Below are 24,004 nucleotides of genomic sequence, written 5' to 3'. Positions count from 1 at the left end.
TTAAGGCATATGTCTAAAAAGAAAAATCTACTGTATGTGTGCGGTTAATTTTAGGTAGAACTATTCTGAAGAACGTAAGGCATATAGAGGTAACCCAATGGGTTAAGAAAATCTCAAGCATTTTAAATTCATAATTCTTCTGGAAGATAAGAGCTTTCCTATGAAGTAAACTCTCAAAAGACACTGCTGCCTCTTTAAATAAAAAGAAGTTCAAGAAGCCTCAAAAATGCCTAAAACCAGGGTGAGATATCAACAAATTTGCTTGTACATATTTTATTTGCTCTAATAATAAAAGAAAAATACTCTAGTATTTAGTACTTAAACCTACTCTACACTTGTTACTGTCTAAAGCAGGGGTGTCCAAACTGCGGCCCGCGGGCCAACTGCGGCCCTCAATCTATTGTTAATTGGCCCGCAGCAAATTCCAAAAATATATTTAGTTTACTTAAATAAAACTGGTGAGGCAATATGAGTGGCCCGGCTATTTGTGTATTTTACCACATATGGCCCTTGGTAAAAAACGTTGAAAAAAGTTTGGACGCCCCTGGTCTAAAGTGTTTTAAAAGTTTTCAAAAATAACTATCAGTTCTCAGCACCAGATAGTATCATTTGTCTTCATAATCTCCCTCAGTTTTTAACTCAAATACGATTGAGAATTCTAAAACACAAAATGAAGCCACAAGTTCAAGGAGGAAAGAGGAGTTACAAAAATGCCAGGCAAATTAGAAAAAAGTTAAACAATTGGTTATTCTTTATTCTACAAGTAAACTTGGAAAAATCATGTTTGATACCTCTCTTAGCATAATACAGAGCAGTCTACTTTTCTAAAAAAACAAAATAATTTTATTCTTCCAAGAAACACGGATGCCTCATATAATGAATCAAAACTTATTTTTAAAAAAGTTATCCTCATTCAAGAAGCATCCTGAATGTTTCTCTAAAACAATACTACCCTATTTGGGAAAGGGAAGAAATACCTAACTGCATCTGCTTTTAAAGAATCTAAGGGGCCAGCCCAGTGGCCCAGGTGGTTGGAGCGCCATACTCCTAACACCGAGGTGGCCAGTTCGATTCCCACATGGGCCAGTGAGCTGCGCCCTCTACAGCTAAGATTGTGAACAACAGTTCTCCCTGGAGCTGGGCTGCTGTGAGCAGCTGAAGGTTGGCGTAAGCTGCCCTAAGCTGCTGAATGCTGCTGTGGGCTACTGTGTAGCCATGAGCGGCCGGTGGCCAGCGTGAGCAGCCGTGTGCTACCGTGTGCTGCTATGAGTGGCCGGTGGCCAGCATGAGTGGCCAGCAGCCATCGTGAGCGGCCAGCAGCCAGCGAGACTTGCTGTGAGCCAGCCGCCTACCGACTGCTGCAGCCTGGAGGGGGGGCGGAGAAGGGAGGGATCCCCGCAAGGCTCATAACACCAGCGTGGGCCAGGGAGCTGTGTCCTACACAACTAGACTGAGAAACAACGGCTTGAACCGGAGTGGGGGGCGGGGGTGGCGGAAGAAGGGAGGAAAAAAGAAAAAGAATCTAGGTGTATTTATTAGGAATAGTTTTAACTCAGTATTCTTGAGATTACTCAGGCAGGACAGATGCACACTCTTTATGGAAGCAGTGTATCCTTTGCAGACAACACACACAACTACAGAGTCAAGATAATTATCCTGTCAACATCTTAAAGTGAACAATATTTTAATGGTCAACAGCTGGCAAGATGCCCAGCAGTGGAGCGATCACGATGAAGGCTGGGTTTCCCTAAGAGCTGCAGAATCGCTGGCCCTCTGCGCCCAGGCCCCCTTCCCTTCTGCACCTCCAACCCCTGCGCCCCTGCCCCAACTTTAGTGAGAGGCAGAGTCCTTGTGCACTTACTTACATACTGGCAAAACAACAAAACCAACACCAAAAGCCACTGCAAGTTTACAGAAGATTCAGAAATAGGCTCAGATAGATTCTAAAGCAGAATATCCCAGAGGGTGTCAACTTTCAAAAGCCTCTCATGGATTCTGTACCATATATAACTACAAGAGGAGGAGGTGAGAACACTAATCTCAAATATGGAAAAGTGGCAATAATATTATTTTCCTACAGAAATGATACTGAAACAAACAATAGTAGAGACTACAAATTACTGTTTTCATGCCAGCCTCTGGATTACTTTGACAAATACCCTTTTCCCCCCTTTTGGGGGAATAATTTCAAAGAACTAAGAGACACGGAAGGAAAAAAAGAAAACAAAAAGAATATAATCAAGTTATTTGCTAGTCTCTTTAATTTCTTCTTATCCCTTGGAAAAAATAAAGTCAGACTGAGGAAAAGAGCACTTTTTACTGGCTGAGAAAGATGGAACGTGATACAGCTACAGGCAAGACAAATCAGATAATCTTTAATGGAAGTGGAGGATGTTGGGAGAAAAGCTATAGGAAGGCAAAATTTGGCTATTCCTGAATAATAATTTTACAAAAATAAAATGTATTTTTATGTTTTTAAAATATCTGAAAGTTCTTATACACAATATTAATAGCTTTAACATATTTTTTCACAATATATTTTAAGTTTCGAATATTTCAAGTTTGGTACTTTTAAAAATGATGCTCAAAAAGACACTGTTTACTAAACTGACCAAAGAAAATACAAATTGTACCCCATATCACTGTAAGCACAAATTACTCAATTTTAATAAAGTATGAAGGCACTGAAACAGTAGGCAGTGTTTTCATATTCTGTGTAACCCGGCCTATACTCAGAGTAGTTAAAATAGCGGGAAGTTTTGTTACATAATTTTAACTGCATTTCACATTTTACATATAGCATATATTTATTAGTGACAACATAAAAAGTAATTTTTCAGTAATTTTTCACTTGATCCAAATTGCAGAAATAGTTAAGAACTGTTTGCACAGGGAAACTTAAAATTAAGTCTGAAATGCAGGGTGTAACATAAGAGGCTGCCCTCTAGTGTTATTTTCGTTATCAAACCTTCAAAGTAGAACACACTTTAATTTTGTTTTTAAATATTACTGAAATTAATTTAGATTGAGAATATAAATATACAAAAGCAATCATCTTTATGTGTTAAAAAAGCCTTAAAATATATAGAAACCATTGGCTCCAGGGACCATCAGCCACTGAACAAAGCAAATGGGAGTAGAGGACTGAAGATTTTTGAACTCCCCACAATAACTCTTAGTTTGCAAACACTGAAAGACTTCTCCAAAGCTACTTTGGTGCCCTGCTTCCCCAAGTGACAAGAAACACAAAGAAATGACACAGTTAAATGCCTACACAACAACAAGATGGGTCTTCAAGTAAGAGCCTAAAAAAGAGGCCCTGGGGAACACTGCAAGTCCCTACTGTCACTCGGTGAACTCTACCATGTGCAGACATTCCCAAGGAAGGACCCACTCCAGAAGAAGAGAGGCCTCAGAATAATATCCTGTGAATATCTTATCTCATCATGCCAATGGCCACTTAGAACATGACATGTATTTAAAAGCCATTCACTTACAGACGGCTAGAACACAATTTGCCTCATGGTAGATCAAAGAGTAACTAAAAGGTAACCTAGCTCATCGTGTAAACGTGAAAATACCTACATGGCATCAGTTATTTTGTCAGGTAGTTTCACCTGGCTTTACCTACACGTCCATGTGTTCACCCCTGTTATGCAATCACACATGAAGCTTTATATTTAGTAATGTCTTATTAGATTTGTTTTTATCGTCTTCTGAAAAGGTAACTGAAATAACCATGATTTTATTGAGCTTCCAATAGTGATAAAAGAATATAATACCGGAGGTTAGGCTTTGTTAATATTAACTGTGCTACAAATATTACAAACATCTTTTAAAAAAGGTTTGCTAATAAGAATAAAGCCTTCTTAAAAATTCTCCCAAAAGTATAAAGGATGTACTTGAATATATCTTAAAGTTGATGATAAATTCCCAAAAAGATTTTCCCATTCGATGAACATGTACTTAACAAAAACACATCACAATCCTCTCATTCTGGAAAGAGGGTAAGATTACAGAGTGCAAAGTATCACATATAACAATGGTGTTCTCATAATTGTTTTACTCCGCGTGATCATGCAAAGAAGAATTTTTACTCTTCACCATTTGATCACCATGATCAATAAATTGCTCCATATATACTGGAAGGACTTCTTCCTTATTAAAGCTGATTAACGACTATTTTTAAAAGGAACAATATGCGTTATTCAGTGCTTATTAAATGTTATCTGCTTATTTACTATTTTAAAAGAGAATCTTCCATGACTTTACTGTTTAAAAAAAAAATCAGCAAGTAAGTCTATAGATCAAGATTTTGTAACTCAGTTTCCATGGCTGTTATTAATCATAATTTTAATTATGTATCACAGACTAGTCACCTACTTTATAGTTAAATGAAGTTTCACATGTTATTGTGCATTTCAGCGTTTCAAAGCATTTTTGGAATGAAATGTGTTTAGAAAAGTGATGCATGTCAGAAATGTCACTTGGGCAACTATGCTAAGAACCATGTAATGTTACAGCAAGTGACTACACAGAGTGGAGACATGTTGACATAACTACACAAAGAAAGAAAACCGTAACATCAAAACTTCTTCTAACCTCAGGACCAATAACACATCAAGATTCATGTAAGCTTAACATTTTTATTGTACTGTTCTAGATTTGGTAGAGAAAAAAGGGAAGGAAACAGTATTTGTTCTGGTGTACTGTGAACCAGGCATTATGCTGGGTATTCTATTTACTCCTCCCTATCTTTGCGGTAAAGGATGCTAGGTTCTCAATATCCCCTTTTTTACTGATGGGGAAACAGGATTCAAGAAGTCAAGTAGTGGCCCACAGCTCACCAGCTAATCCACGTTGGTTTGGGCTGTCTGATCCTTCCCATTCGGGACAAGAGTCTTCGAGAGTTTGCCCGTCTCACAAATCAGAGGGATTCTCACCTGTAATCAGCTACTAAGGCTCCCTAGGCCATCAAAACAGTGATTCTCAAACAGGGTGCAGGAGGAACCCCTATAGTAAAGACTCCCTAGTAGTCTGAGACCACCCACTCACCCTCATCTCCCAGCCTAGAACCCAGTCTTGACGCCCAGGTGGCCAAGGGACTTGCAGAAAATAACGGTACAGGGTGAGGTGGCGCAGTGGCAACGAGGTCTTTGACTCTCAGGTCCTAGGCCCTTCTTCTTCTCCCTACACACAGCCTCCTGCGTTAATAACATTCACTTACTGGCCAAAGCAAGGCTCTGGTTCAAAATCATTCAGAAAATGAATACACATATTCAAAGTACAAATATTATATAAACATATTATATTCTATTCATTACACAGATAAAGAGCATTAGTTTATGCATTAAAGACCAAAGTATGAATGAAAGTATATGAATTATCCCTATTCTGCAAAACCTATCCAAGTGATTATGTAGTTTAACAACTACAAGCAATAAAAATAATTGAACTTAAAATAGTTCATGATCTTCAACTTACCTTAAGCCATAGCAAGGCAGAGTGAAGAGTCGGAATAGTGCCAGGAAAACTCGTAAAGGAAGCAGGGTGAACACATATAGAAATGCATCCAGGCACAGAAAGATTCCAAAAACCATGAGCTGGATTTTAAAAGGAGAGAAGAAAACGAAACAAAAAATAAAATAAATATTCTGTAAATAATTATACGTGAAAATTTTTAACAAGGAATTTCTAAACTTTGTGGGAAATTCATTTGTCATAACTTAGTTATGAGAATAATAAGTTAATAATTCTACTTGTGTATATAAGCCATATTTTAATGAAAAATACTTTTTTTAAAGTATAAACCTGTACTTCTTCTAGAGCCTTCGGTTTACCACCTATAGAAGTCGATTACTCAAAAGACAAGCTGCCCTTAACCAGAGCTATGCAACTTCTGCCATCGCTTTCTGAGTACTTCCTCAAACTTTAAAGATATTATAGAAAACATTTGGATAAAACTCAACTCTAACTTTTACTCTGTATAATTTTGCTATTTCCTCTTTTTCACAGTTTCATGCGTGGGAAATATTGAAATACACATTGTATTAAAATACTGTTTCTTTATGTTAAAATATCTAAATTGATGATTATTTTTAAGACAATTTCATGTGCACTTCAACTTGCTGTATTTAGAAGACATTATTCTTCACTGCAGGAGGAGCTGCTAATGTTTGTATCTCTCTCCCTTTCTTGTGTCCTTACCACATCCTTCCTATTTTTTGTAACATTATACATTTTTACCCGTTAAATGTAGGACTATACTTCATAGAAGGAGGAGTCTTGGTGGCTTGGAGAAGTAGCCACACCCATGTAACCAAACTCTGTAATTGTAAGAGCGGTGACTTCCTGTATGTTTGACACACGAGCCGGGTATGATGTATACGCCCTCCCTCACACATAATAACTCACGTATCCTTAGTCAATAAACTGTCCTGCATACGAGTACAATATATTAAATAGTTAAAATCCACAGTTAACAAGCAGAATTGCACATCCCCCCAATTCATGTTGAAGTCCTAACCCCTCCCCGTACCTCAGGACGTGACTGTATTTGGAGATGGGGTCTTTCAAGAGGTAATTCAGTTAAAAATGAATTCATTAGAGTGGACCCTAATCCAGTATGATTGGTGTCCTTACTAGAAGAGGAAATTTGGATACAGAGACAGACAGAAGGAAGAGGAAACAAAAACAGGGAGAAGACGGCCACCGACAAGCCAAAGAGAGAGGCTACAGAAGAAATCAGCTCTGCTGATCCCTTGATCTTAAGACTTCCAGCCTCCAGAACTGTGATTTGAAGCCACCCCGTCTGTGGTACTTTGTTATAGCTGCCTTAGCAAACTAATAGCACACCTTTAAAAGAAAGGACACATTAATTTTTGCAAGGTCTCTCAAAAATGTATTTCTCATATACATATATTCAGAATGCAGAGACCCTAATAACTTTTTTAGGGTCCTTATGAACAACAATGAAAGTACAAGGTATGATCGAAAACTACAGTGAATGTTTAAATAAAAACAATTATTACAGTAAAAGACACATTGCCATTAATCCCCCTCAAAATACTCCCCCTCACTTCCAACACACTTATCCCATTGTTCTTGCCACTTTCTGAAGCAGTTCTGGAAGTCCTCTTTTGTGTCTTTAGTTGCACTGTCGTGGCTGCCTCAATGTCCTGCATCGATTCAAAATGTTTAACTTTCATGGTCATTTTGACTTTGGGGAAGAGCCAGAAGTTTCACAGTGCCAGATCCGGTGAATAAAGTGGATGAGGACACACCATAATGTTATTATTTGACAGAAATTGCCGAACCAGAAGCGATGTGTGACACGGAGCTTTGTCATGATGGAGGATGAAGTAAAGACACTTACGAAAGAGGACTTCTAGAACTGCTGCAGAAAGTGGCAAGAACAATGAGATATGTGTGTTCAAAGCAAGGGCGAGCATTTTGAAGGGGATTAATGGCAATGTGTATTTTACTGTAATAATTTTTTTTATTTAAACATTCACCTTATTTTTTGAGCACACCTGGTACAATGTTAAACTATCGTCATGTGTCGCAGACGACGTTTTCAGTCTTCCCAGGATAGTTGCTCAGAATGTGTCATTCTGTCTGTCGCCAGCAGTTGGTTTGAGTCTGTTTCCTTGTTTTACACACTTACACACAATGGAGTGTTGCAGAAGACTGAACACAGTCCACGTAAAGCTAGTGGTCATTATTTGTCTCCCGTCACTGGTCACTGAGAAGCCTTTCCGTGTTTGCTAGTGGACTGATCCACTCCAAAGGCAGGAACTGCCAGAAACCTGACCTTCCCAGGAGGTATTTCAGTGTGTATGCAGTATGCTGCGAAAGGGAGTAAGCAGCTGTCTTTCCTGCGACCTTACACCGAGGACGCACACAACACTCATTCATCCTACGTCCACGGAGCTGTTAACATGAGCCAGTCACATGATCGGTCCGGGGTGCACAAAGCCAGGCAGGACACAAGGATGGTGTCCTGCCCTCAGTAAGCTCATTCAAGTTTCAGCAGAGACACCAGCAGGTCCATAAAGAAGGTCGAAGCTGTGGTAACAGTGCTGATAGAACTAAGGATACAGGGAGGGAGCAGCTGAGCCCTGCAGAGAAAACGGCCAACCCCACTTGGGGAGATTTAGAAAAGGCTCCACAGGAGAAGACATCCCTAATGACATCCGAGAAGCGGAGGACCACTGCCACGTGGAGAAGGTGGACTGGGCACCAGAGGGGTGGGTGGGGGCTGGGGGCGGTAGGGATGGGGAAGGAAGCTCTCCAGGAGCAGGAAGCATGGGCGAGAGCACCTGAGGAGTCAGGTAATTATGAAGAAGAGAAGGACAGTCACCTTTCTGTGGCTTAGAGGAATCTGCGTACGTATTATTTATGGTAAACATTAGGGACTAAAGTCTAAAGCGCCTGCCCCTTCACATTTTAAACCAGCCCAATAAACTCGTAGGGAACACAATCATCTTCCCACACTGTCCTCTATCAATACAACAGGTCTCAACATTAAAATGGAAAGAAAACAGGTGACTGAGATCTGAAGACATTTCAACTGGGTGGAAAGAAGGCATTCGTGGGTGTGAGAATACACAACACACAAGCAAAAGAAATGCCTCTCAGGGCTTGGAAATGTGGAAAAGTGACCCAACTACTGTACCTATTGTTAGAATGTTACACTTTCTCGTAAGATACAGCATTTTAAATTCTTTACCAACGAAAATGAGAAAATTTCCTCACAACGTAAACAAGATTCATCCCTCCTCGAAGGAGGTAAAGCAGCACACGCTGGGTAAGGACAGCCTGGCACCCTCGCGGAAGCTGTGAGGGAATATCTGTCTATCTCATTTACTTTGATGGCGACCCAGGAGTTTGAAAGGGCTGCGCAAAGACTATCCCCTATGCTTGTGGCCCTCCAAGCGACTGGTGAGTGAGTGCTTACGACCTCATCCTCCTCACAGCTCCTTGAGGTAGTTTCTAATCATCCCTGCTCAGTGCAAGAGGAAACCACAGCTCTGGACGCTGAATGTTTGCCCAAGGCAGTTGGTCAGAGGGAGGAACTGGCTTTCGAGCCCAGGTCTGTCTGACCCAAGACCCTACTCTCTTTGAAGCAGTCTGAGCGGAACAAAAAGATCTCACTCACTATTTTTACTAGGCATAGGGGTTAACGTAATTTTCTTTGTGCTAACTCATCTTTAGCCAGTTTGCCTACCATCATAAAAAATGCAGAAATAACAGGCATTTAATGAATCAAACTTACAAAAGGCATAAAAACTTCATATTTAGATTTACTCTTAGCTTTGAAAATGTGTTATTAAGAATTAAAAGCTTTGCTATGTATCACTAATGAGAATAATGTGTACTTTCACACCTTCAGATAATTTGTATGGCATCTTGACAAAATAGGCAATTACTATTTCCTTTTTATTTGGACCAAATAACCGTAACAAGCAGTCTTAAGTAACGTCTAATGAAAATTTCCAGAAATATACAAGGTGTGACTAGAAAGTAATGAAAACCTGTCATATGTCACTGTTTTCCTTTTGAGAAATAAAACAATCTCCTGTCCTTTAAGTGCCACTTGGAAGCTTCATATGACATTTTGATTAAGTTCATTATTTTGAAAGGAACTTCTTAAATGATTTGTCCTGAATGCTACCCACCCTGATCCTCAAACAAGCACAGCTAAGTTCCTCAACCAGACATGGAACCTTTCCCTTTTTGTGAATCTTTCCATTCACTCCTGTTCCTGTTGCGCGTAGGCAAACTGACCCAGTCAGGGATTCAGCCCTCTGGAGATGACCTAGTCCACCCTGCTAATCTTAGATGAAGAGAGTCAAAGCCAAAGAAGGTTCATGGCCTTGATCAGGCCGCAGGGCTATTATTACCTGCAGACCTGAGATGAGAAGCTAAGGGTATTGAATCTTGACCCCAAATCTTCCACTGTGTGACAGTACCCTTTCTCTCTTTCAATAATAACAATAGTCTATGCCTAAAAATAATGAATTCTACACCTATAGCAACATGTATATCTTCAACCTGACAAATTTAAAGCTTAAAAATAAAAAGTCACTAGATTCTTCAGGCAACTAAATAGTTCCATTTAAGACTAATCAGTTGAATTCAATTTTTTTTGAAATGTATTAAATAACTATAATGTACAAAACATGGTAACTGAAATATAGGATTGCCAAAAAGCACAGAATTACAAGGTAAAGAAAATTCAAAAATTGTTTTCATTTTAGTTTTAACTTCTGTGATAGATAAGGTTACATAAACATGTAACCACAGAAAAGACGTAATTTTGGTAAAAGACTTCCTAGTAATTACAACCTACATCTGACATAAGGAACACGTAGAGGTAACTCAATCGATCAATTGATTTTAATTTGAAGAAAGATCATGCACATGGAAAGCTCCTGAGATTTTCTTGCTTCTCTTATTTCCAATCCACATTGAACATCGTTATACTATTCGGAAGCACACCTTAGAGATGGCTAACCCAATGACCGTTCTCGATCTGTCCTTTTGTTGGAAAAGCATAGGAATACTCACCGTCCTTGTTGGCCGTGCCGCTGGGGATGGCTATATAACTCTGGCAAAGCAGACAGAAGCAGAAGGAAGTATGCTGGGAAAGTTTTCAATTGTTTATAAAAGGGACAGTCAAAAAGGTGGCACTGTCCATCTCCTCTTTTTTCTGATTACATGGCAGACATAATGCCTGAGGTTGTAGCTGTCATCTTTCTATTAAAAGGCAATGAGCAAGAGCACCAAATTGTCCATGTGCCAACGATGGCCAAATAGACAGATAAAAAGGACTGGGTCCATGCCGGCTTCATGAATCTACTGCCACAATGAGATCTCCTTCTTCTAGACTTGTTTTAACAAAATCTTATTCGTTTAAGCCACTGTGAGGTATTCTGTTACATACACAGCTAAAGTATCCCTAAGAAATATATTTTAATAGTTTCCTCCTGAAGCTAGTCTAAACTCCTGAGCCTAACCACAGAAAGGACCGTGGATCTAACCTATCTTACCAGTGTACTGTCCGTTCTTGTACGTACCTAACAATTTCCCATATGGATCTTTCTAGCATAAATACCCCCCAGGCACACACATATGCCCTACACTGCACATACAAAATCTACCTCTTTTTCTCATCAACTTGCTGTTACTATCTCAAGTCTTATGTTTAGCTCTGTGCTTCCACACTACACAAGTACCAGGAACATAGTATTTAAAACAAAAATGGAGAAAATAAGTAAATACGTGAATAAGTGATCGGTACTTCCCTAAATTAGCATTTAAATATATTAGACAATTTTAGAAATTACTATGATAAGCATTTCTTTACTATTGCCTGAAGTTTTGGGTTCACACAGATGACAAAATTAGCCTTTGGACACCTGGGATTTATTTACATCAGTAAACAGGTTCAGTAACAGATATTAAGTTGATCTTTAAAGTATGAACACTAATTACATGTTTTATAGTATTTGCAACCCTTGCAGAAGTACTCTTTAATTATCAAATTTCTCTTCCTCAAAAGGCTAGTTGAAAATATAATGTTCACCAAAAAACAAGAACAAAAATGAGTAAGGTATTATATAATAGAACAGACAATGTAAACACAAAGTAAACCTACAAAAACAATTTAGAATGACATGAATGTCTGGCCTCCCAACTCTTACAACGAAAGCCAAAAGCAAAACCCTACTCATATAAAATAAAGGCCTTAGAGTATCAGAGTGAATTCATGCTGTTATCAGAGATATTTAAGCCTATAATTCAATTGAAATCTACCTCTCCTTTCCTCTATGTTTCACTTAGTCTTAGAAGTTTAGAAGAAATTGCTCCAAATCCTGTCACACATTTTAAGCAATAAAGCTTCTCAAAGTACTGTTCTAAGAGACTAAATCAAATTTCCCTAAATAGGCCTAAAGCCAAAAGCCTCTCTTAAGGGCAACAGAATTAGAAAATGATTACAACGGTGTGTGAGCAGTGTTAATGCAAGTTTTCTGACGCTACACATTTTACATACGTACAAATGAAACTGAAGTTTCATGAAAAAACACTTACCCTTAGTACAGGCAATGCTCTCTAATACTTTCTCTATTCTTTTCTTTGAAAAAGATGTCTTACTTGGCAACTTACCTTATGGGTTACCCATCAATGGTCCCATAATGGACCATCGTTTGAAAAACGTGAATTTATACTTAAGTCTTATCTGTGGCCATTTTCCCCAGAAGACAACTTAATACTCACCATAACAAACATAAAATGCTTACAAGTTTCTGTGAGAAATCTACTCAGAAGCTTGCTTGTTATTTCAACGTTACGAATAAAGAGAAGGACATGGGTATTGAACCTGCCTGTGATGAGGCGACGGAATTATGAGAGGATGCCAGTGCTCATTATTTCTGCCGCAGGAGGAGTAATAAAAGGGGTCAGACAGACACCTCCCCGCTTTGAAGCAGTCCCCTGGGTGTGACCCTGGTCTGGCTGTGCGCTGCAGGCCAATCCCTCTGTGTTCTCCCGAGAGAAAAATGGGAGTCCAGAACTGCTCAGGCAGGTGGAAGAAAAACATTCCTCTGTACAGACCAGGTAAGTAAAAACTGCATGTGGCTGGCATTGTCCTATCCAGGAATACAGGCCACACATCCATCTCATGGCTTACTATCGGAAGAAAAAGTGAACTTTGCAAAGCAAGTTAAAAGTGTTTTAAGAAAGACACAAGAATTAGTGTGTTTTTTTTTTCAAGCAGAAGAAACATTACCCAGCCCCGCAACAAAATCTTAAACACATTCCAACACACAAAACAAAGGCGGTGCTGCATTGGAGGAGGGTTGCTGCAGAGGGCGCCACACACACTCCTCCTCCTCCCTTCTCATCTTCCAGGCCCCTGGCTCCTCCTCAGAACCCTAGAACTCCCTAGAAAAGCAACTACGCAGTGAGAACCAAGCATATTCAGTGATCCTGGCAAAGGCGACAAATGGCTGCCCCCTCACATTTGTTCTCTCCCAGAATCCTTGCTTGCTCCCCAGCTCTCTACATCTCATCCTACTACATAAATTACTACACCCAACTTCCTAAAACTTCAGCACGGGACACGCCACCAATAACCTATGTAATGCAACATTTCTCAAGTTGTCACTCTAAATCCAACTCTCTTCCTTCTACCAAACTGATGGATTGTCAAAAAAAGGAAGCACACCAGACAAACCAGCTAGATCCTTACTTCTGTCTTCCACACCTCTTGTCATTATAATACACTGATAAAGCAAACCAACAAAACTCTTCTGAAAGCCACTCTAATAGAAAGTACAATTCCAAGGAAGTGATTGAAATATTGTAAGTTTCATGTTACTATAAAAGTATGAAGACATAGTTTAATATAGCTAAACCTGAATGATTTTTTAATTATTTCCTTCTAGGAAGAAATTTTGGTATTGCTTAGTCACAAACCCTAGCAATGCAGAGGAAAAAGAGCGGTCTTCCTGTCCTACCTGACTGGCCTTGACAGAGTGAGACAATCACAGAATACGGCGTGTAAAAATTTTAGTGCTGTTATAACTATGCTTATCCTATAATGTAATGTTTTCTGTGATGAAGGTAAAATGAATTGTCTTTTTCTTTGAAGAGACTGTCATTTATGTTTTTAAATATGAGAGCTATCTGAGAAACTGAAACCTTAAAAGAAGCTAAAGTTAAATAATTTATCATGCTGAATGGACAAAGAAACTGCATTTGGTAAAACAAAACTGAAGAGAACTAAAGGAGTAAGTGCAGATTAAGTCCTTGGAAAAAATTATTTGGATGGGACATAAATGGAAATACATTAAGTTTAATAATAAGCAAAGTTCAGAACCATTGGATCTTGCACTAAAAATATACTCTTTAAAGTCTATTCCTGTATGGGAATGCCTACTTTCCCAACGTATTTAATTATTTATGATCACATTCTTTCCAATATTTTAAAAGCTCAACTCAGGCTGTTCATGATTTTTTTTTAAAAAAATAATTAACACATTGACATAACTTTTAAAATAATGTCTGGTAATAGAAAAAAAAAAAAGTACCTTTTCCAATTCTCTTGGTATTCGCATACAAGTGTATACTCTTTCTCTTCTTTCTGTATACTTGGCCTCATTATGTTCAAGGAAGTACCCTCTTGTTAGTTCAGCACTGAGGAACCTCAACAATGAAAGCTCTACAGGAAAAGAAAACGACACAAAACAAAAAGAACAGTATTTATCAAGGAACTTCCATGCTAAGTGGGGCCACAGGTAACACATACATAAAACAACAGTAAAACAAAGTAATCTATAATTCTGTGCCCAGAAGTGACTACACGCAAATCATCAGCAAAGACTCTTGAGAAAATTGCTGCTCTGTGTGGTATAAACTGAAAATTCCACAGGAATACAGAAAGGACAATTACTATGAGCCAGAGTAGTCAGAAAAGTGTTTAGTGAGAGCCTAGTGCTGGGTCTTACAGGTGATACAGGACCATGAATGCAGGTAAGAAGAGCATGTAGCAAGGATACATAAATGGGTGTGTGTGTGCGAGAGTGTGTGAGTGTGTGTGTAGAATTTTTCTTTTTTTTTTAAAGGCAGCCAAGTCACCTACCAGGCATTGCTTCAGTCTAAGAACTATCCTGGGTGAAGTACATACAAGGATACTGTGCAACACCTTCAGGCTCAGAGAATCTCTGTGAAGGTGTCTAAATCATGCCGTTTCCTTAGATGAAGGATTACCAACATGATGCTAATAATCATGTGGCGGGGGGAGAAACTTTCCTCGACCCTCGAGGTTCTCCTTCGGGCTAGTCTAATAATCAAACGAGCATAAGACAGCCACTAGAGAAAATGACCAAATTCAAATACCTACATGTGTACGGGGACAGTGCACATATGGAGTCAGAGACCCCACATACATGAGAGGTTCAGAGACAGAAAGGGAAAATGAGGGACAGGTGACATTCTGAGCAAGGGATGAGGTTGGGCACCTTGAGGCTTCAGGTCACTGCAGAAAGAGCACATGTTCAGGAATTATTAGTTTGCCCTGCGATGTAGGTAGATAAAAAAGTTATTTCTGATTAACTCTTATCATAGGACAGGCCCCTAATTTAAATTCTTCTAGACAGTTGGGGGGAGGGGAGTGGGAGGTGCAGAAGTTTCTCTCAAGCCCAGAGAGTCTTGGTTGCCTTTAGCTCAAAATAATTAGCACACCACTGAGGCACATCTTGCGGGGGAGCTTTCTAATGCGTTGTAGGCTGGCTAGAACTAGGACAAGATCTGCTGTTAGAAGGGGAGAAAGAAAAGCCTTTTGAGCAGCAAACAAGAAGAGCCAAAACCAGTGGAGGAGCAAACATTATACTCATACTCCGTTCAGTCAGATTTCCAATGAGAAAGGAAAGGATGTTCTGATTTGCTGATATCCATAAACACCAATTCTTCCTGTAACCGCTGAGAAGTAACGGGACACTCAGAAAGCAGTAAAGACGCACTCACACGCATTTTCACCGATGCCAGGGAGTCATGAGCCCCAAATGTCACCTCACCAGAACCGGAGCAGCATCTGGCCCCGTGGCTTCCCCATTCCTCCCGCCACCCCTCCACCAGTGGCACTTCTCTCTCCACTGGCAGACTTTTCTGTGCGAAATCTCTGACAGCTCCTGCTCCTCCGCCTGACCCTGACGCGGTTGCGGGTTCGGCGCTCTATACACCACGTCCTAAGGAACATAGTTCCAGCAGCGTGCTGGCCGTCCCTTCAGGCGGCATTCTCTGAGGTGTCCTCAGTTACCTTCTTTTTCTTTCCTTTATTTTTCTACACATACTCTCCTTGGACAGTCTAAGGTTTTAACCATCATCAAAACCCGAAAGTCACCATATCTTTAGCTCAGACTCCTGGGCACCTCCACCTGGAAATCCCAGATACCTTTAATGTGCAAAACTGAACGCACGATCTTCCCCACTCCCTGCAGCCCTGACTAGCTCACAGCATCACCAGAAAGTTCTATGCTAGCAGCTCAGGGCCGATTCTGACGACACCTCTGTCCTCTCACCAAGCCCTACTGATTCTTGCTCGGCGACACTGAGCCTTTCGCTCTTCTTTCTGTTCTCCACCTTCATGGGGCCCTCAGCCTCTCCGCAGCTTCCTGACCGCTGCCCTTCTCCCAGTCTCGCCCCTCAGTCCGCCCTGGCCTGGCCGAGTCAGCACGCTCACACACCAGCCCTGGTCAGCCTGCAGCGGCTCCTCGTCAGCTCCAGGGCAGGTCGTACACCTCAGCAGTGAGGACCAGATCCCGTAGAGCTTGGCCCCCGGCTACCTTTCCGGTTGTGCCACACCTGCCTCTTCTGAATCTCTAGATCACAAACCTCCTGTTACACTACTTTTCATTTCCTGCCAACATGTCAGTCGGTTCACACTGTTCGTGGCCACAGGTGCACATGCACAGACACGGCCTGCTCTGTGCAGACGTCCCCACCTGTTCCAGGCAAAGCCACCCTCCCCGACACGGTTCCCACGGCCTCACCCTTGCCCGTGCTTCTCTGCGTCCTACTGCACTCACTTTCTTGTCTCGTTTCCTCCTTTACTTTTGCGTCTTAGGGGCATAGTACGTAATAAGTGCTCAACAAATGTTTGCTAAAATAATGTGCGCATCAGAGAAGAGGAAGACTAATCATAGAGAAGAGTGTGGCAGAGAGAGAACAAAAACAAAATCAGAAGTCAGAAGTAGCAAAGGCAGAAAATACCAGATTCTCGAGAACAGAGCCTGTGACTGAGAGAGAATTGTCCGAAAGTCTGGGGAGCCAGCGGGGAGAGTGAAAAGCCCCTGGTGCCTCGCTGGGTTCACCAGCCACTGAAGATAAGGGGCCTCTTCTCTGTGTGTGTGTCTGAGAGACTCTGTGTGTGTGTCAAGGGTGACCCAATAGGCACCTGAACCTGCACCCCTAAGAGGGCAGGGTGCATAATAAAGTCACAGCCCTGGAGTGCCCTGGGTGCAGGAGGGGACGCTCGCACTGTCCCCAGGAAGTGTGGCAGAGGACTTGGGCAGCCTGCTAGTATGTCAGCCATGTTACGGAGATACAGGAACAGGTTATCACACAATTTTAAATCTAAAAAAGCATAATCCAAAGGTTAAGATAGCTAGCTATATCCTTGTTTATTTAGAAAGTATCCTCCACAATGGTGTTTTCCCTGATGACAGCAGATGACCAAGCTTTTATCATAATAAGAGTTTGTCACAAGACAAGCACGGGATCAGCAATCAGAAGGAGGGGTCCTGGCACCAGCAGGCACACATCAGCCCTAGGACCTGCTCAAGCCACAGATCTCAGTTTCACAGAAGAGAAACCGAGGTTTAGCACGGTTTGTTAACACCTGCTCCCTGCTTGCCTTCCACATAGGATGGCTGAAGGACATCCTATGTACATGAGGATGTACATGAAAGGGGTGTACATGAAAGCAGGTGAAGACCGCGAACCACGACACGATGTCTGGAACGACTTACTATTAATTTCACAAGATCTGTAGTATTAACCAGTTCTATGGGTGGTTACCTAATGTTTATTGATGCTACTTCTGTATCCTGTTTCCATGGATGACAGCTAACACGACAAATCAGTATATTTCACAAACTATATGACCTAAGTAACTCACTTTCTATTAAAAAAAAAAGTTTTACACTATAAACCTATGAAGGTATTTTAACTACATTATAAATAAAAAACCGGGGGTGTTAGGATTCCACCTCTAAATATGCAATAGTTATAAACACCAGTTTACATTCCACAACGGAGAGTTTAAAAGCAAGCACTTAAAAATCAAATGATAAAAACATGTTTTGAGTGTACAGCTCTCGTAACTGTGAGCCAGGTTCTACTGTTACACCCATTCTGTAGATGAAGAAACCAAGTCACAGACAGGTTAAGGCCTCCAAGGTCACAGAGGAAGCAAGTAGTAGAGCCAGAATACAAAATCCAGCAGTCTACCCCTCAAGTGTGGGTGTCTAAGAGATGGTAAAGGGTGACCCAACAGGCACCTGAACCTGCACCCCTAAGAGGGTGGGTGCCATGATACAGTGTGTGCTTTTGGCACTAGATTATTTTGACTATCATTACCACAAGTGCTTTTGTAAACCAGCCACTGCTCTTTCTGGAAAACTGGAACCCTCTCCACCTCCCTTCTGTGTGCTCCCACGGCACCCTGGGTTTGCTTGAAATTATACTTTAACTCTAGTCGGCTCCCTCACCAACCCGAGCTTTCTGAAAGCAGGTATAACGCATCCAAATCCTCTCAATGTCCAGCCTCCAGAGTTCTGAGTCTAAGAGTAGTGTGGGCCTACAATTAACACCACAGAAATGGGCTAGGGAATGGTTTAGAAGATACAGGAAAGCAATACTAACAAAAGAACCAAGCTTCATGGGGTGAAATATTTCAAAAGCTTTGTCTTACTCCCTTCTTCCACCCTCCTGGAGACTTGACCTTGCTTAAGGGATTAGGACCCTCTCACTTTAGGGCAAGAGACCGTTTACAAAGGTCTTGCACACACTACTTCATGAAATTCTCACAATTCTGAGAGAGAGAGAGAGCAGATTATGGTGTACACATTTTGCAAGTGAAGAAACTGAGGCTCACAGAGGTTAAGAGCCTGGTCCAATGTCACTGAAAAGGGGTACACTGGGAGTAGAACCCAGATCTTTGAACTCCAAGTCCTGCGTGCCCTCCTCTATACCATAATTATCATCCATCACCTGACAATCTTACAGAGAAGATAACCTAGCGCTACTCTGGCTTCAACCCATGAGACAGGAACAGCCCTGGGTCACAGTGAATTAGGGGAGTGGGCTGCCTCGCCTGCTGCTTTGTCAGGTCCACGCCCACCTTTCCGGGGCTGCGGATACATTTTGCAGGATGCTCCTTAATCTTCTGTCCCAAAGTGTAGCTGTTTCAGTGTGTGTGTTTGCTTTTGCTGTTTTAAACACTGTTCGCTAGCATTCTACAGACTTACCTGAACTTACTTGTCCTGTGACACTGGGCATAGCTGCCTGACCAATTATTTAGGAAGGCTACTGTTCTTTTACCCATGGGTACCATTCTTCGAGAATTCTGCTAGCTAAGTGTATCTTAACTTTTCCATTCCTTCTGAGCAAATGAGTCTCTCCCATTGGTTATGCCAAACATTTGTCTTTACATTTTAAGAGCAAATTCTTTTCCAAAATAAAATAATTTAAATTTTTATTTTCTAAACATTGACTTGTTAGATGTCAACCAATTTTAGTTCATTTATCCAATTCTCACCAAAAAGAAATATCATTCAGTAAAAGTCTTTTGAAAACAAAAATATTTTACTATTTAATTATAATATAAACAAGTGTTTCTACAATAGAAGAACTAAGTTCTGCCAATTGTGAATATTTAATATAAGGAAGATAATACCAATCATAACTCCAAATCAATTCCTCCACAGTATTTTTAATCAATATTCATCTCCTACGAGAAATGCTTTGTGATTCAGCATCTTAAATTGAGAAAAAGTATAGAATAAATTGTTTCTTCCTCGTCCCTAAAAGAAGAAATATTATGTTTAATTACCTACTAAGATAGCTTGCTTTAGAAATAAGAAGCCAGGACAAAAAAAAATTAATTAAAAGTAATGAGTAATCAAATATATTTATATGTTCAGTAGTATGTCTAAATATATCTTTCTTAAAATAGCACTGACCATTAAAAAAATTGGAAAGTAATTGGTTAACTGTTAGGAAAATATAAAGAAACAAGCAAATCTCCATGGTCTTAAATGACATAAAACTTTAACAAACTTTACTAAGGTTATGCTAAAACACTAACTGTAAGTTTATGACACAATATAGAGGTAAACCCTTATACAAAGCCAACCAGGAATCAATGCAACAATTCTGCCTTCTGAACTCAAATGTAGTAAACGTACCATTCAAGTTTTTAAGACCCTCAAATTATTTACAAATAATCTCACTTACGGAACCAAAGAGTAGCTAAAATCGCCATAAATCTATAATATCATTATTCTGACAGTCAATGTTATATAGTCTTTCCCAAGCTCTCTTTTATGCAAGCATTCCCCAAACTGGGCCACAAATGAGCTGCTAGGGCAGAAGTTTGGAGGGTAGACTAGGCTGAAGTTAAACATTTAAAAAAGCCAAGATATTGAACTGGTCAAAGATCAAAATGAATACCTTTTCACTGCTTGTTTAGGTTACATGCACTAGGTTAGGTAAAGCAAGTGAGAATTTTAAAAGTTGTCAGAAGAGAACTAATTTTACTTTATCTGTATCAGGGTTGTGGTTACTCCAAGTAATTTCCCAGCCAGTTTTATTCTTATTTTTCTTTATAAATGAGAAGTTAATTATGGACCCTTTAGCATTAATTTCAGAATCACAGCCTTTAATCACCCATTAGGTTAAGTTCGGGGCCACAGGGGTAACCATGTAAGAGATCCTATGGAGATTGAGAACTGGTTAAATGAAAACATATTTTAATAAAAACACTTTATTTGTAAGAAGAACGTAAGTTTTCAATTACACAAAATATAGGACATAGAGAACATGAACAGTTAAAACCTTTCCCTCACTCGAAATCTTTTGTGGGAATTGCTAAAAAAGAGATCCGTTGGTTTTTCTGAGTTCTAGTCTTTCTCCCTGCCTCTGCTCATTCTTATCGGAGGTAAACAAGACGTCTACAATGGGTAAAGGAAGAGAAGAGAAGCAACAGAGATGGATAACAAGCTTAAGCTGTAGAAGTAAAGAGTCACCACTTAAAAAGAAGGGAAAAAATGGGCCCACGGTATGGCTACAACCAGAAATAACCTGTCCAGCCATACCTTACTCAGGCTCTTGTTTGACAAGCACTACCCTTCCCTAGGCATACTCCAACACTTGAATTATACAGGTATTGTTCCGTCCTCACCAGTAAGTGTTACACGTACTCATATTTTACACCAAGTCTTCTACTGTTGAGTCTCCAGAGTCAGGACAGCCAACTTAGATACTTCAGATACTACGTATCTGGTCTTGGCGTTATGAAACAGAGCCAAGTGGATTAGGCAAGCAGTCGAAGCAAACAGAGTCTACAAAGCAAATCAACAACTGAACTGAGCCAAGAACAGATTGCCTAATTCTTAGTCCAAGGTTGACTTGCTAGACCTAGATCCTAAATGGGAATGGCTCTACAGACACTCTCCCACTGAGAACTTTTCCAGATGAGTCAAGTGGGGAACAAGCACAAAAATATGGTAAGATGTACTTATTACCTGGTCTTATGTCAAAAATACTACAAAAGAAGTTGGTAGTGTTTTTAATTAAGAGTAGGGATAGAGACAGATGAGAAGAATCCGCAGTTCCTGATGACCACTATAACCAGAATCCAAGACCAGTGACCACATAAGACAACAGAGGAATACACAATGACCATTCTGAGAGAGAGAACGACAAGAATGATGAGTGGTGTATCAACTTCTAACTACGTTAAGGTGTGAGTATTCGCACGTGAGAAAAGTTTCAGTCTACTGCCAAGCAACATATAAGTCAAAAAGGAAGTTCAGAGAACCGAATGATTAGAAGAATTTGAAAAGAGAAACAAAAGGAAAGCTAACGCTTTATGTAGATACATGTGTATGGTATAGACAGCTGTATATACACAAACTAATATTCACATATATTTGCTAAACATATAAATGAACAAGGACAAGTACGAACAAAAACATGAACCTCAAACACTATGTTTTGAATTATTCACTCTGGTGGGAAGGGTTTGGATAAGCACCTAATCTGCATATCTATTCACAGAATCCTAGGCTCTTACAAGAAGTCAACAAACATGTATCAGAGCCCTAAATTCCTTGGGAGAAATGATACAGAGAACTCTGGAACTAAATGATGAGTAGGCCACCACGACACTAAAGGAAAGACATAGGCTGCCCTAATTTGGGGAAGGGGACTAGAGTATCAGAGGCAGTACCAGAACATAAAAAACAACTAGTAACACTGTAAGTGCAAGTACCTAGTCTGGTAAGACAGTTGATTCAGGGGGAAATGCTTCTCACACGACCCTAGGTGGTGCCACTCAAAGGCCCTCTGAGTCCCCTAGGCCAGCCCCAAGGACAGTTTTCTAAATTCTGACAGAAGAGGAAGGAAAGGTCAGAGAGCAGTGGAGGGGAGCAGTGCTGGAGGGTCAGGGTGAATGCAGAAGTCACTGACCAGCAGGGGAGCTTAAGGGCCAATAGAATTCTAATCTCCAGGGAGGACGCTTCTGACCAGGGAGGCATCAGGTGGAGAGTGGGCACCAGCAGTGGCAAGAGTTGTGTGAGGAGCGGAGCAGAGACAGATACCTGGTAGAGGCCCAGATGGAACAACTCTGGCTGGTAACTCCAGCTGAAATATTCCTGGGATTCTCATCTAAGTCCTGATCCCCAAGAGGTGCCACTGTCATCTCTCCTCATAGGTAACTGATGGAATTGGGGAAACAACGAGGACTACTCCGACAATCAAAGCTGGACATGTCTGTCTGCCTGATAACAACTTTTTGCAACTATGGGTTAAAAGTCCAGCTTTGAATATGTTAAGTAAAGCCTGCTCGGTAACCCATGTTGATGAAGAAAAGAATGCATTTGTGGTGTGAAGTCTAGGTTAAGTCCACAGTACCGGGGATCCAGACCCCTCTGGGAAGGGCCAGGGAAGGGGTGGTAAGGATCACCCCAGGAGCCAACAACTGTGCTCATCAAAAGGCTCCTGACAACTTCATTCTCTGTGCATGCAAAACAAACAAACAAACAAACAAACAAACAAACAGCTTTTGATAAAAATGTTGGCTTTCCTGAAAGTCAAGAAATATTTCAAAGAAATCATAGTGACATCTGGCCACATTTGTTTCTATTTGCAACACAGTGCTTTTAATATTCAAGTCTAAAGTGAGTAAACAGATAGCTCAGTGATTTAATACTTTGCCAATTCAGAAAGTAAATACTCTTGCAAGCAAGTGTTTAACTGACAACTAAACCAGAGTTGAGAATTTTTAAGTGGTTAATTGCAGAAGAACGAGGCACAGTCTGTACTTAAGTTTTCAAAGATACGGACTTTGTTAAAACCAAACTATGTCTAGTTCTGTGAATTAGCAAATCACTCAGGATCTCACCTGATCAGCACTACAGCACTGAAGCACTTCTACATTTTCAATAGCCCAGTGTGATCAATGATGCAGTAAACCTCAGGACTTATGAGTTCATTTGCATGAACTGCAGAAAATAACAGCTAATACAGCCCTTAACTGTGCACCAGAAGCAATTTTGGGGGGTTAGAAATTTACTGGGATTATGTTTTGGTTGCTTTTCAAAATTTAGAATTATGTAAGAATTAAAATGTTGCGATCCCTCTATATTCAACGAAAACGCTTCCTTTTTCTTTTAAGCCTGATATACAACTGCAACATAAACACAAATACAATTTTAAAAACTGCTTTAAAAACAAAAATAAAACCCTACAGCTGAAAGAAACAATAGTATAACAATACGCTTAAAACCAGTCATTGAAAGGTTTCACAAGTGCATGTTTCCTTCTGCAGCCATTTTTCTTTTTTTAAGGGGCATAAGTTCCAGTATGGGAAAAGTTCACAGGTAACATTTTGAAGAGTTCTAAATATTTCTGTTCTGGGCAAACGTACTGAACTTCACGGTCATTACCACATTGTTAGCTGCGGCAGCGGAAAACACTGTGCAGAGCAAGTTAACAGGTTTCTACCGCTCAAGTTCGCTTAAAATGCACAACAAAAGTCACCTTGGCATGAAGATAATGCAATCAGCCTTGAGCGCGTCAACTGTGAGCTCCCTGAGATAGGGAAGATCCTCGCCCACGTTACCGGGGCGTCGGATGCGCCCGGGAGCTTTTTCAAGGACCTCTCGAGAGCAGTGCAGGGACCTGGGAAGGAACTTCCCGGGCCGCAGCCCTCGCT

At 40.5% G+C, this 24,004-nt stretch overlaps 1 protein-coding gene across 5 annotated transcripts in view; it reads right to left on the bottom strand.

Moving 5' to 3' along the window:
- TAPT1 (transmembrane anterior posterior transformation 1) overlaps window positions 1–24,004 on the bottom strand; it is a 53,215-nt gene that overhangs the window by 28,805 nt on the left and 406 nt on the right. For 2 of the 5 annotated variants that reach the window (XM_033106194.1, XM_033106196.1), the window contains exons 1-3: window positions 20,023–20,065; window positions 14,097–14,227; window positions 5,485–5,603 (exon numbers count right to left, since the gene is read on the bottom strand). In XM_033106194.1, coding sequence (XP_032962085.1) covers window positions 5,485–5,603; window positions 14,097–14,227; window positions 20,023–20,050 — 278 coding nt within the window. In that variant the 5' untranslated portion in view covers window positions 20,051–20,065. Of the gene's footprint in view, window positions 1–5,484; window positions 5,604–14,096; window positions 14,228–20,022; window positions 20,066–23,829; window positions 23,980–24,004 lie in introns of those variants that run through there. The other 3 variants (XM_033106195.1, XM_033106193.1, XM_033106197.1) reach the window with 3 other exon arrangements.

Source organism: Rhinolophus ferrumequinum, chromosome 5 (assembly GCF_004115265.2).
Source record: "Rhinolophus ferrumequinum isolate MPI-CBG mRhiFer1 chromosome 5, mRhiFer1_v1.p, whole genome shotgun sequence".
In the NCBI taxonomy this organism is placed as follows: Eukaryota; Metazoa; Chordata; class Mammalia; order Chiroptera; family Rhinolophidae; genus Rhinolophus; species Rhinolophus ferrumequinum.
This window is presented reverse-complemented; position numbering and strand designations above follow the sequence as displayed.